The 12,167-nt window shown below is 40.4% G+C and overlaps 1 protein-coding gene across 2 annotated transcripts in view; it reads right to left on the reverse strand.

Annotated features, from left to right (window-relative positions):
- Nucleotides 1-1,111: 1,111 nt before the first annotated feature.
- The window catches only part of MBD5 (methyl-CpG binding domain protein 5), a gene marked incomplete at both ends in the record, with an annotated part of 47,313 nt that continues 36,257 nt past the window's right edge, over nt 1,112-12,167 (reverse strand). For both annotated transcript variants that reach the window (XM_082001804.1, XM_082001803.1), the window contains 3 exons: nt 1,112-1,183; nt 3,476-3,551; nt 10,405-10,478. In XM_082001804.1, the coding sequence (XP_081857930.1) occupies nt 1,112-1,183; nt 3,476-3,551; nt 10,405-10,478 (222 nt within the window). The remainder of the gene's footprint in view (nt 1,184-3,475; nt 3,552-10,404; nt 10,479-12,167) is intronic.

The following is a 12,167-nucleotide window of genomic DNA, read 5'->3' on the forward strand; positions in this document are numbered from 1 at the left end:
TGTTTTATCACTGCGAGATGGATACTGGAATTACTTTTACGAACGCTGCGGAGCATGCCCTTTCATTCTACTGCAAAACCAAACCGTAATCAATACTGATCGCATTATTAAAGCAGGGCCTCTGCCCCCTTAAAAGTAAACACGATGGTTAATGACGTTAGATAATTTAAGCTAATAAATCTAGGGGGTTTGAGGGGTCAACGTTACGGGGAGTATAAACTGTTTAGTTTATCAGGTGGCTATGAAACTTTAACTACAGAAATGGCTGACTAAAATAGTCCATCTACTTTTTTTTCTTTTTAATAAAATCTACAGCATCCTACTTTAAAAGCTACGTAAATAAAAACGCAACCGATAGTTGCAGCCTTTGAATTATTAATTAGAGCTGTGATCCCACATCCCGTTAGGAATCTGCAAGGTTGCACTCTCCTACAGAGACCTGAAATGGAGTACAGTACTTCCAGGCAAGGTTCATTCCAAACAGACAGTATCAATGAACACTCAGTGGCGTGAAGTGTATGTCATAATTAAGGTATTACATAATCATGCCTTCTCTCTGCTGTTAAATACAAAAACAGCATCTTTTACATTATCATATAAAAGCATTTAGGCTGTATTTTTATTTATCACTTTACACTGGTAGTCTCTTGTATGTGTACTCAATAGAAACCAAAGAATTTTGTACACTATTTTTTGTACAATAAAAGATAAAGTGTGCATTAGGTACGCTTGTACATGACAATATTGTACAATATTTACATTTCAGATATCACCATGAAATTCTGTATTATCTATATACACAATGAAAATTTCTCAGAAACATTTGGACTATCTCTTATAATCACAACTTTAGTATTATAGAAAAAAATTTCCGTAATCATCTGACATTGTTACTGCAACCTTTCAAGATTTCTGATTGGCTTATCCAGCAACCGCTACCCCTCCTAATCATCAAAAATATTGTACCACTAATCCGCGTAGCACCCTGTGATGGTATCTATCTGTCTTCATATAAATATTGATATAACCGCGTCTATATCAATACCTACATATAGACTTATGTGCACGTTCATTTTGATAAGTACTGGACCAGTAACAAAGACATTCAATGTTATCTAGAGATCTTCCTCCTCTTGGGTTTTGGAGGCTTCACTTGTCTGTCTCCCTGGGGGATTTGGTGGACCTAAAAATAAGTATATTTAGAAGTTAGCAAAGAATATTGGTCAAAGTAACCAGCCAGTAATAAATAAGCTACAGGAGTGCTTGAGGTGCTCTTATGAAACCATTCTTATCAGTTCATGTCTACATGGAGTCTGAATTAAAAGGATCTTCGAGAACTTTAAGGCACCGGGGAGAAAAAGGCTGGTGCCGCACCCTGTGCGGCTCAGAGCTCTGCTACCTGGGAGAGAGGTACCAGCTACAGCAACTGTGAGACCCCATAATCGGGAAATGACCCCAAAACTGCGATGGTGTCAAATTCTCAGAGACGAACCTTTATACATCATCGTGAGCAATAACGTAGGAATTAGGTGGTGAGAAAATATTGCTAACAGGGCAAAAAAAAAAAAGTCAAATTCAGGTCTGCGGTAGCATTGTTAAGGAATAAGCTAAGTTTAGCAAACTCTGCCTTCGTTTATTTAAAAAAAAATTTTTTAAAAAAAATTTTTAAATATTTATTTTCCATCACCGACTGCTCAGGAAAAAACGCAGCAAAACTGGAGGAAGAGACGCGGCGGAAGGCGCTCGTGCCGAGCATGGAATGCCACCACCATCTGCCGGCGGAGGCTCGCTGCTGCTCTGGGGAGAGCAGCCGGCAGCCTCCGAGCAGCAGCCAGGCAGCTGCAACAAATCCTTCAGCAACGTGCGAAATTATTTCCTTGGGTCCTTCCCGAATTCCTTCAGACCGCTAACATTTACTGCGGATTTACTGGCTCTCACCAGCAGAAATAATTCTCTGAGCTAATTATCTTGTTTGCACATGCTTTTCATTTAACATGTAACTGATGTCTGAACAGTAGTAGCTGAAAAAAAACGCAAGTCACTAAAGAGAGAACTCTTGATTCCCTGTGAGTGTTTCCAGGAATCATAATCTTCATGGAAACAAACCCTGATCACAAATTTTGTGATCAGATCATTAGAAGATAAATCAAGACTAGGAAATGACACGCAGGCTGGGGCATCAGCTTGTCTGCGTTACAAAACAACCAGATCAGCAAATCCAAATCACAGCAGCTTCCCTTGAGCCAGTTGGCATCACGGTTCAAATGCACACAGTATACAGTTTTTAGTATTACTGGATTTAAAAATGAAGAAAAGGTATCAGCAGAATGGCCCAGCCCAAACATCTAAGTGGTGCTGTAACCGACACAGAAGATGTGTGTGCCAAACACATATTCCGTATTTATTCGTAACAGACCTACAATCAGATCCTGCTTTCCTTTTTTTTTCCAGAGACAGAGGAAAACACACATCGTTTTAAATCAAAACTCAATCTCCTTTTATAAAATTCAGAAGCTTAAACGAAAGATTTGATTTTGCAATAACTTGCAGCAGCCATTAAAAGCTCCTGAATAACTTGTTTAATATTTCTTGGTGGTTCTGAAATCAACTCTGAGCCTGCAGTTCTGTATACATTTCCTTTTATATACTCCAGAAGCTCCCCTGAAGTTTTACTGCTACTTCTAAATATGCACATGTACACGCATCTTCAGCACCGAATATCACGAAAAAGACTTTTTTTCTGTATTCAAATGTTTTATAACTAATAATTTGAATAATTACCAATGATAAGACATGGGAGGTTACATGTGCTGTGATTCGCATTCTGCATTCCTAAGTGTGCTCCAATGAAACTACAGCCACGTTTTAAATAAGAAGATGAATACATTATATAAAGCAAATTTTATATTAGAAAGATCCTGGGCTAACATCATAACAGTGTAATTATTTTAGAAAGAACACTGTTAGATTGGGTATTAGGAATACTCTTTTTTTTTAACTTACCTTTTGCAATAGTATCTTTCATTTGACATAAGGAAAACTTTTTCAATAAAGTTTTACATTCAAAAGAATGATGCTTTTAAATGTGGTTTCAATATCTTGCTACTCAAACCGGAAAACAAACGAGCCCGATTTTGTCAGAGAAAACCCACAGAATCTGAGCGGGACTGGAAGTGATCCAAAAATTATCAGGCTGCATGTGTAAAAGTATGTCCAGGAATCTCTCTTTATAAAAAATAATATAATTGGCAATGCAACTAAAATTCTACAACTTTTCACATTTTTCAGAATGATGTAACATTTGCAAACAGTGTTTAAAGCATGAGAAAAATTGAAAATTCCACAGTATTTAAGAAAATAGAAACAAAATTTATATTAGAAAGCAACCCAAACCAACACTCCCAGTCTTCACTTGACATACATGCAGAAACGTAGGAAAAGGAGAATATTATTGTGAACGTGAAAATTAACTTACATTCCCAGACATTTTGTCTAGTTCACTCATGGCCTCGTGTATAGCAGCTTCTAAATGGTTATTTAGCTTTCCACTTCTAGGAAGAAAAAAATTAATGGCATCAGTAAGTCTTAGTAACAGAAAAAAAACCTTAAAAAAAATTAATAATGAACATGTTAACTCATTGGACATATCCTACTGACTGTAGAGCTTCTCAGGTTGTTAGAGCACAAAGAGCAAGATCAGACCTATACGCAATATTATGCAAACTAAAGGCTGGTGTTATAATTACAGAAAAAAAATGAAAGGCAGCACTTTGGTTAGTTACAATATCCACAAGACAGATGACATCCATGAATAAAAAGCAAGAGACTTCATGGTAACACAGCATTTCGTGCAGCATAGCATTTTGTGCAATCTTTTTTCAAATCGTTAGCAGTTAAATATTCCTTCTACCTTCAAATAGCCAGAGGAAAAAAGTCATACTAATCCTCTAAAATGTTGCTAGTTTTACCCTGGAATGACAGCCCACCAAGGGCTATGGTAAAGGTAGGGTGAAGACTTTCTTCTTCCAAACCAAAAGTTACCCCAAGTCATTGGGTAGCCCCGTACACATCTAATTTTACAGTGACATTTTTCATTTCTGTATATTTCTTCTGTAAAGAAGTTCCCACTCGAACAGCGTGCTCTGCGTGACGGGTTGTACTTCTGTGGTTCCGTGTTCGCACCTCAAGAGTTTCAAGCGAGCAAGTCGTACTTGAGCACAAGTTACTACTGTATGTCGACGGCTTGTTGAGGGTCTGTACTTAAAGCGGGGGTATATATATATATATATATTTAGGTAGGCTGGTTCATTCGTGACTCCAACTGAACAGGTACATTTAGAAGAGTAATGAACCTGAAGACACATGGCTGAATATGAGATCAGAGAGAGATCACCCTGGAGATGAGAGGCAGCGTTATGAGCATCCATCACAATATCCTCAGGAAGTAAGAAAGTACTGTTATCCCCGCTCTGGAGATGGAGCAGTGAGGGGGGAGGAACAGAGCTGTCTGCTTCATGAGGGAGGATTACGGCAGAGACAAGTTACAGAGCACCTCGTCCCAAGCTGGCAGGGGTGGTGGGGTTGCTAGGACCATCCCTCACAGAAGGAGACACTTTCTAAAAAAACCCTTCCCTTTTAAGAAAGCAAGCAAGCTCATCATGTCAGCTGGGACGTTCTTCCCTGGGACTTAAAAGATTTATAGCAACTAAAAGCATTGGCAAAAGGCTGACAAGGAAGTAGCACAGATGGACCATATGACCAGCGTTGCTGGTCATTCCATCCCTCTACCTCAGCAAAATCATCTTCATACCCATCAGTACAGCAGGAGAGCGAATATAGGAGATCAGAGGGTCTGTAATTCATTATTCTAATCAGATCTTCCCTACCACCATTGTGCATCGGTCATCTGAGCTATACCAGGGCAGGAACTGCACAAAAAATTAAAAAAGCTAGAAACCTTACTGACCTGATTGCACAAAAGTAAAGTATAATAGGACCTCATGAATAGGACATGAAGTTTAATTAAGGCTTTGAATGAATTAGTTAAAAGTGGTAAAGGAGTTTTGTGCAACTTCAAAATTATGTATCCTGATGTGGTTTAAATCAACCAAAGAAATGGGAGGATAAACTGAAATAAACATTAGCATACGAAGCCTGACACATGCACCTGGGTTTTTGAACTGCTTGAGCTAGACTGCTTGCAAAAACAAATTTAAGTGATGCACCTTGGGCAAGTGAAGGCACCCTTAGATATTACAAATGACAAACAGAATATTGTTCAGTGGCAACATAACTTCCTATAAAGGTAATATGACTCTATTTATAATGCAGGTATCTTAATAACTGAGAACATTGCTGACTTGCACGTCACCTAGAAGCAGATTTCAGATGTCAAGTTACCTATAGGCGATGTAAAGTTATTTAATCAACATTATGCTCTATCAGCAACCCACCCTTATTACAGTATCTACGAAATTATTGCTCTTAGTCAAAACAAGCATTTGAAAGTATTTAAAATACAAATGATCATTTGAATTGTAGTCTTAAGAGATGGTTGTTATGTTCATTTTACTGTGAAGATGATCACAGAATCACAGAATCACTAGGTTGGAAAGGACCTTTAAGATCATCAAGTCCAACCATTAATCCAGTGCCACCATGTTCCCTAAACCATGTCCTGAAGCGCCACATCCACACGTTTTTTGAACACTTCCAGGGATGGCGACTCCACCACCTCCCTGGGCAGCCTGTTCCAATGCCTGACCACCCTCTCAGTGAAGAAATTTTTCCTAATATCCAATCTAAACCTCCCCTGGCGCAACTTGAGGCCATTTCCTCTTGTCCTATCACTAGTTACTTGGGAGAAGAGACCAACACCCTCATCGCCACAACCCCCTTTCAGGTAGTTGTAGAGAGCGATAAGGGCTCCCCTCAGCCTCCTCTTCTCCAGACTAAACAACCCCAGTTCCCTCAGCCGCTCCTCATCAGACTTGTGCTCCAGACCCCTCACCAGCTTCGTTGCCCTTCTCTGGACACGCTCCAGCACCTCAACATCCTTCTTGTAGTGAGGGGCCCAAAACTGAACACAGTATTCAAGGTGCGGCCTCACCAGTGCCGAGTACAGGGGCACAATCACTTCCCTACTCCTGCTGGCCACACTATTCCTGATACAGGCCAGGACGCTGTTGGCCACCTTGGCCACCTGGGCACACTGCCGGCTCATATTCAGCCGGCTGTCAACCAGCACCCCCAGGTCCCTTTCCGCCGGGCTGCTCTCCAGCCACTCCTCCCCAAGCCTGTAGCGTTGCGTGGGGTTGTTGTGGCCAAAGTGCAGGACCCTGCACTTGGCCTTATTAAACCTCATACAGTTGGCCTCTGCCCATCGATCCAGCCTGTCCAGATCCCTCTGCAGAGCTCTCCTACCCTCCAGCAGATCAACACTCCCACCCAGCTTGGTGTCATCTGCAAACTTACTGAAGGAGCACTCAATTCCCTCATCCAGATCATCAATAAAGATATTGAATAAGACCGGTCCCAGAACCGAGCCCTGGGGAACACCACTCGTGACCGGCCGCCAGCCGGATTTAACGCCGTTCACCACAACTCTCTGGGCTCGGCCATCCAGCCAGTTCCTTACCCAGCGAAGAGTAAACCCGTCTAAGCCACGAGCCGCCAGTTTCTCCAGGAGAATGCTGTGGGAGACGCTGTCAAAGGCTTTACTAAAGTCCAGGTAGACAACGTCCACTGCCTTTCCCTCATCCACTAGGCGGGTCACCTGGTCATAGAAGGAGATCAGGTTGGTCAAGCAGGACCTGCCTTTCATGAACCCATGATGGCTGGGCCTGATCCTTTGGCTGTCCTGCAGATGCCCTGTGAGCACTCTCAAGACCAACCGCTCCATAATCTTCCCTGGAACAGAGGTCAGGCTGACAGGCCTGTAGTTCCCAGGATCCTCCTTCCGGCCCTGAGCAAATCAAAGCCTCAGAAGTGCCCATCACCGAAATATCCATCCACTGCCGACAAAACTCTGCAGCTAAAAATCTGAGAATTTGAGATCAGATAAACATATGCATCAGGTCTCTAGTGATGCAAATCAACCTGTAGACATCACAATTTTTGTCAAATTACATTTAAAAGATTCTAGCAACAGTTTGATCCCCTCATTAAAAAGCAGCACATCATCTCTTGAAAAACCTTTCATGGCCAACAGCTTTGGAGAAGGATTTAAATTCCTTCCCTCGGGAAGGGAGGATAACCTTTTTGTCAGAAGCGTTCTTTTAATGCTCCTCCTCCCTGCTAGGGCCCATTAAAATTTTACCAAATTGTATCACCAAAATGAAGTCTGAGCATGTTTTGCGTTGAAGTTCCCTGCTATAGTGGACATATTCCAGTTTTCACCTGCAATAGCTGCCGCTTGTAGCGGTAATAGGGATGTCTGAGTGCGCCCACCTTGCTTGCCTCTAACAGTACGGGGCAAGCGGCTACTAGACTCGCACCTAGAGAAGACAAAGAGCCTGAGCCTGTGTGAGGATGGAGACCGATTGGAGCTGGACGGTGGAAGGGTGGTGGAAGAGATGCATTAGTTCTTCCCTTACTGGAGTCCTGAACACAGCACCTAGCCACTTGGACATCAGAGACGTAACTGTTCAACTCTAAGAAGCTGCTGCTCAAACTTCATTTCAAAATAACTCAGTATGGATGGTAGAGATGGTAATGGTAGGGATGGTAAACGGCACATTCCTGACAAAAGAGAAGCCTGGCGTGGGAAACACAACACAGTGGAACAAGAAACCACATGAGGAGACAACACTAGTATTGGGTGATGACCCTTGGAAGATGCTTTGTATGCGGTGGGACAGCAGAACGCTAGTGGACAGAGGAATACAGATAACTACAAAGCTTGGGAAGAACAAAGATTGGATCAGACAAGGCTTTGATAAGGGAAGACTGGGCCTCCAGCAGATAGTCTTCTGGAGACTACAACCAGAGAGGAACTTCTGTGAGGAAGCTGCTACATCATGACCTGCTGGAAACTAGAAGGGACATGGCTCAAATAAGAATGGAACAGCTGAGCCGAGTTGGAACTGAGAAAGGTTGGGATGCTCAACGATTTGTACTACAGTGCATCTTCCTACAAGGCCCGGAATAAATATGGCGGTTTAGGAGTCACACCATGCCTCTGAGATATCCCCAAGCAAACCACTTTTTTGCTACAGAAAATATTATTAGTTGAAGTTACAAAGCTATGTGCAGCAGAGCTAACACATCTGACGATGCTGATGAAATGTGCTACAATGACATTTTTTCCCGCTGTCTTGTTTAGAAACCTAAGAAACTGAACACATAACACATTTCCATTTGAAAAGCTAATACTAAGATTTACAATTGTAAGATTTACAATTCACAAATACTGGATTTAAGGTGTAACTTGAATTGCATCCTACTACATCCCTATTATAATACATTGTTTAGCTTTGCAGACATTTTTCATCTTTAATTTAGTTTCAATAATTTTATATTTATATATAATATCAATATATATCATTGGAGATTGAGTCAAGACTGCGCAGTGAAGGAAAAAATTGGAAAACACACTAGAGCTGAAACAAGAACTGTAGAAACATGAAGAACAATTTATGGAGTTAAGGTATCTGAATGTCCTTTTGAGGACCTGGATGCTAACCCCACTCTGCTAAACACACTGGACCTATGTGATGTTAGCCTGTGTTCTTTCAACACAGATTTATCCTGGGTTCCTTTACCTATGTCTTCTTTACTATAGAAGTGTTCAACTTGATACCAGTACGTGATATGCGTAAGTGCTGAGTAGTTACACAGGTAGGAAATAGAAATAGGATTATTCTATATGTAGCAATTATACAGCAAATAAAAAATCTGGACCTGTGTATAACAAGATACTACAGAGACATATACCAGAAAGAAGACCGTAAAGAGATGAATAACACTTTCATATAAATTTACAACAGTAAACATGAAAAAGAGGAAGGGTCCATGAAGAAATACCAAACGATTTGAACTATGAAATAAGTACAAACAGAAATACGTAGAAAAAACCTGTAAGGGCTGTAAAGCAACCCGATGAAAAGGGCAACCATGTGCCCCGGACTGGCTGGGATATTTGATACCTCCTGTTTCCTTCTGGGCAAGCAATGGGGCAGAACCAGACAACTGGTGGCCACAAAAGTGGCCACTGGATTCAGTGGAACTGCAGACAATCCCTGCAGTCTGCTAAATATACAAATGCAAATCAGAAGATGGGAGCTTTTCTTAAAATTCTACTGTTTATTTCGACTTTAACACCTCTTTAAATTTGCTCCTGGTGTCACCTTACTTGAGTCACGTATTTCGCTTCAGGGACATGAGCAAATAACTGGGGAGTTGCCAAAACCCCTTCTATGTTCTCACCACAAACTCACTTAAACTCCAGTAAGATATTTTGAGGATGATCTTGGAAAAAACAACCACTGACATTGTCTCATTGGCATAAAAACCATTTCTCTTAAGCACCGCGTGACATATAAATAGAAGAAAAGCTTACACCTTAAAAGGAGCTGAAGACAAATAATTATTTAATTCCTTCAAGCCTACGTGTATTGTGCTGAAGACAAGGATTGCAAACTGACTTTAAATTCTCACACAGATTCAAGGTAATATATTTTCACTGCAACAGTAAATAAGCAACAGCATCCTAGAACAAATCCAATCATAGTACAATTTCTGCTCTTCTTTTTATAGCTGTCTAGATTTTTTTTTCTTCTAAGTCAACCATTTTCCTCTTTCTGCCTATACTGACACTTCATGTCCTAGTACATATGTTTCATGGTCTTTCTATCCTTGTATATTTGTAAATAAAAGCTAAAAGGCAAGATAAAATCAAACAGCTCACACGTGTCTGACACGGAGCATAAGGAAAGCTCTGCACTGCGCCCCTTGCCTGGTTAAATACAGCCAGACCTCACAAATTCTGAAACGCTTCTCAGCAATGGGAAATAAACTGAATTTATCTGAATAAACCTGTGCCCTACCCGCAGCGGCAGCTGCCAGAGGGAGAGGGAAGAGATAAGAAGGACAGAGCTTGTTAAAAAGCGTATTTGGTCAGAACCGTTTTGATGTAGTAACTTTTTTTTTGCTGTAAATTAGAAATCCTACACATGAAAGCTCAAACAAGTAGGCTGACATTTTACAAAGGCTACTGTAAATATCAGAAGATGCAATAAAAACGCAGGTATCAAAGATCTCGGATGATTATCATAACCAACACAAGGAATTCAGAAAATTAACTCTTCAGTTTGGCCGATCTGCTAAGCTCCCCAAAATGAGTCTCAGGAAGCAAAAGAATTTAATTATTCCATTTCACTAGTAAATAAATGAGCATTTACTTACTTTCTGTTTCTTTTTCTGGCTCGGTTGTAAGCTTCTAGACCTTCTGTTAGTGTCTTCAACTTCTCTGGCTCCACCTGAGTGAAGGTATGAACACCAAACCACATTACCCAGACCTGCAATTATTAAACATCGCTTTTACTTTACTGCTAGACATGCATTATTATGGAGCCTAATTTTCACCGCATCCGTAAGACCAGTGTCTTCCCAGCAAAGAATAAATGAATGTCTGGCTTCTATACACCCCCTCATACATATATGTATATACTATAATTTCTCTAGATGTCCACACCACGAGCAACAGAAATACAAAAACCAAACCCACAATGCTTAGGAAAACAAAACTAAGAAGGAAAAGAATATTTTAAAAACCTTGTTTGTCTTTGTATTACCACTATGAACATCGTTGTTAAAGCCTCCTGTTCTGTACTCACATTTTACAAATGTATTTTACACCTTTGAGACCAGCCGGAACGCATTAAAATACCCGGTCGTCTAATACACACGATACCATTTTTACAGATGCCATCACCACAGAAGCGTTTCACCTCACCTCAGGCTCCTGGATAAAGTCTTTATGGCCTCAGTTCAACAACGCTGCTAACGGCACGGCCAAATTCAGTCCTATTTCAGAAGAGCCACACCACGCGCTTAAGTCAAAAGGCTTAAGACCGTAAAAGGGGGGCGGGCAGGGTGACAAGCTTTATTTGTGCATTGAGAATCTGTGAGTCTTAACTTTAAGTTAACTTAACTCGCTTTAGCCAGCTGATTTACTGGTCCTGAGAAACTTTTTTTACTTAAGCACATACGTCAGCGATCTGCTGAGTCAGGACTGAATCTGAGCACGTGCGCAAGAGGGCTGCTGAGCTGGTATTTACTGTAACTGGAAATTTAAGTTCTCCTGAAATCAGCCAGAATTATAATCTTTTAAGCAATCTGTATAGAAACCACTGCGGCTAATCACTGGAACCACTGCGCAGGTCCCAGTTAGTACTAGTATAAACAGTACAAACACTAAAGAAAATTAATTATATCATCTGTATCGTTTTATCATTTGCATTCTCAAAACATTAGTCCGCTTAACTGTGCATATTATTTTGATTTGGCTCAGTCATTTCTGCTTGTAAAAACAAAAAAAGGCATTTAAACACATCAATTTAAAGAAAATGAATGGATAAATCCCTTTTTGTCAGTATTGCTACATTTTGCTTGACTTATTTTTTAATCTTTGCGTAACTTAACAAGAACCTTATACAGCATGTTTCATTAAAAAGTACAGCTTGTATTCTGACACAAGGAAAATTAATTCTATAAATACAAATTTATTAAGCATGCCTATATACAATCCCAAAAAGAAATTAAAATGCAAATTCCCTCTCAACCCAGCCTTTCAATTACTGAATAATTTATATCCACAATGCAACTGAATTTTAGACGTGACAATGTGAAGTTAATGAGTGAGCAAGTTGTCAAAATCTCTAGAAATAAGGCCCAATATAATACATGTTTAGACCAAATTTCACACGTCTTGAATTTATGCATCTGATAATGAAATTGGGGAATACTGCCATTTCGGGAACTGACAAGACAAGAGTCATTATTGGTGGAATCTGCACGCGGGGAGGCAAGATTTTCATGAAACAGATTCAATTATGCCACAGATTGTAGCGCTTAAAACTCAGAACTCTGCTTACTTTTAACGTAAGACGACAAATACTTCAAATAATTCCTCCCCTCATCAGACTTTGGAAAGATACAAACACATA

Source organism: Phaethon aethereus (assembly GCF_964289735.1).
Source record: "Phaethon aethereus genome assembly, chromosome: 6".
Lineage (NCBI taxonomy): Eukaryota > Metazoa > Chordata > Aves > Phaethontiformes > Phaethontidae > Phaethon > Phaethon aethereus.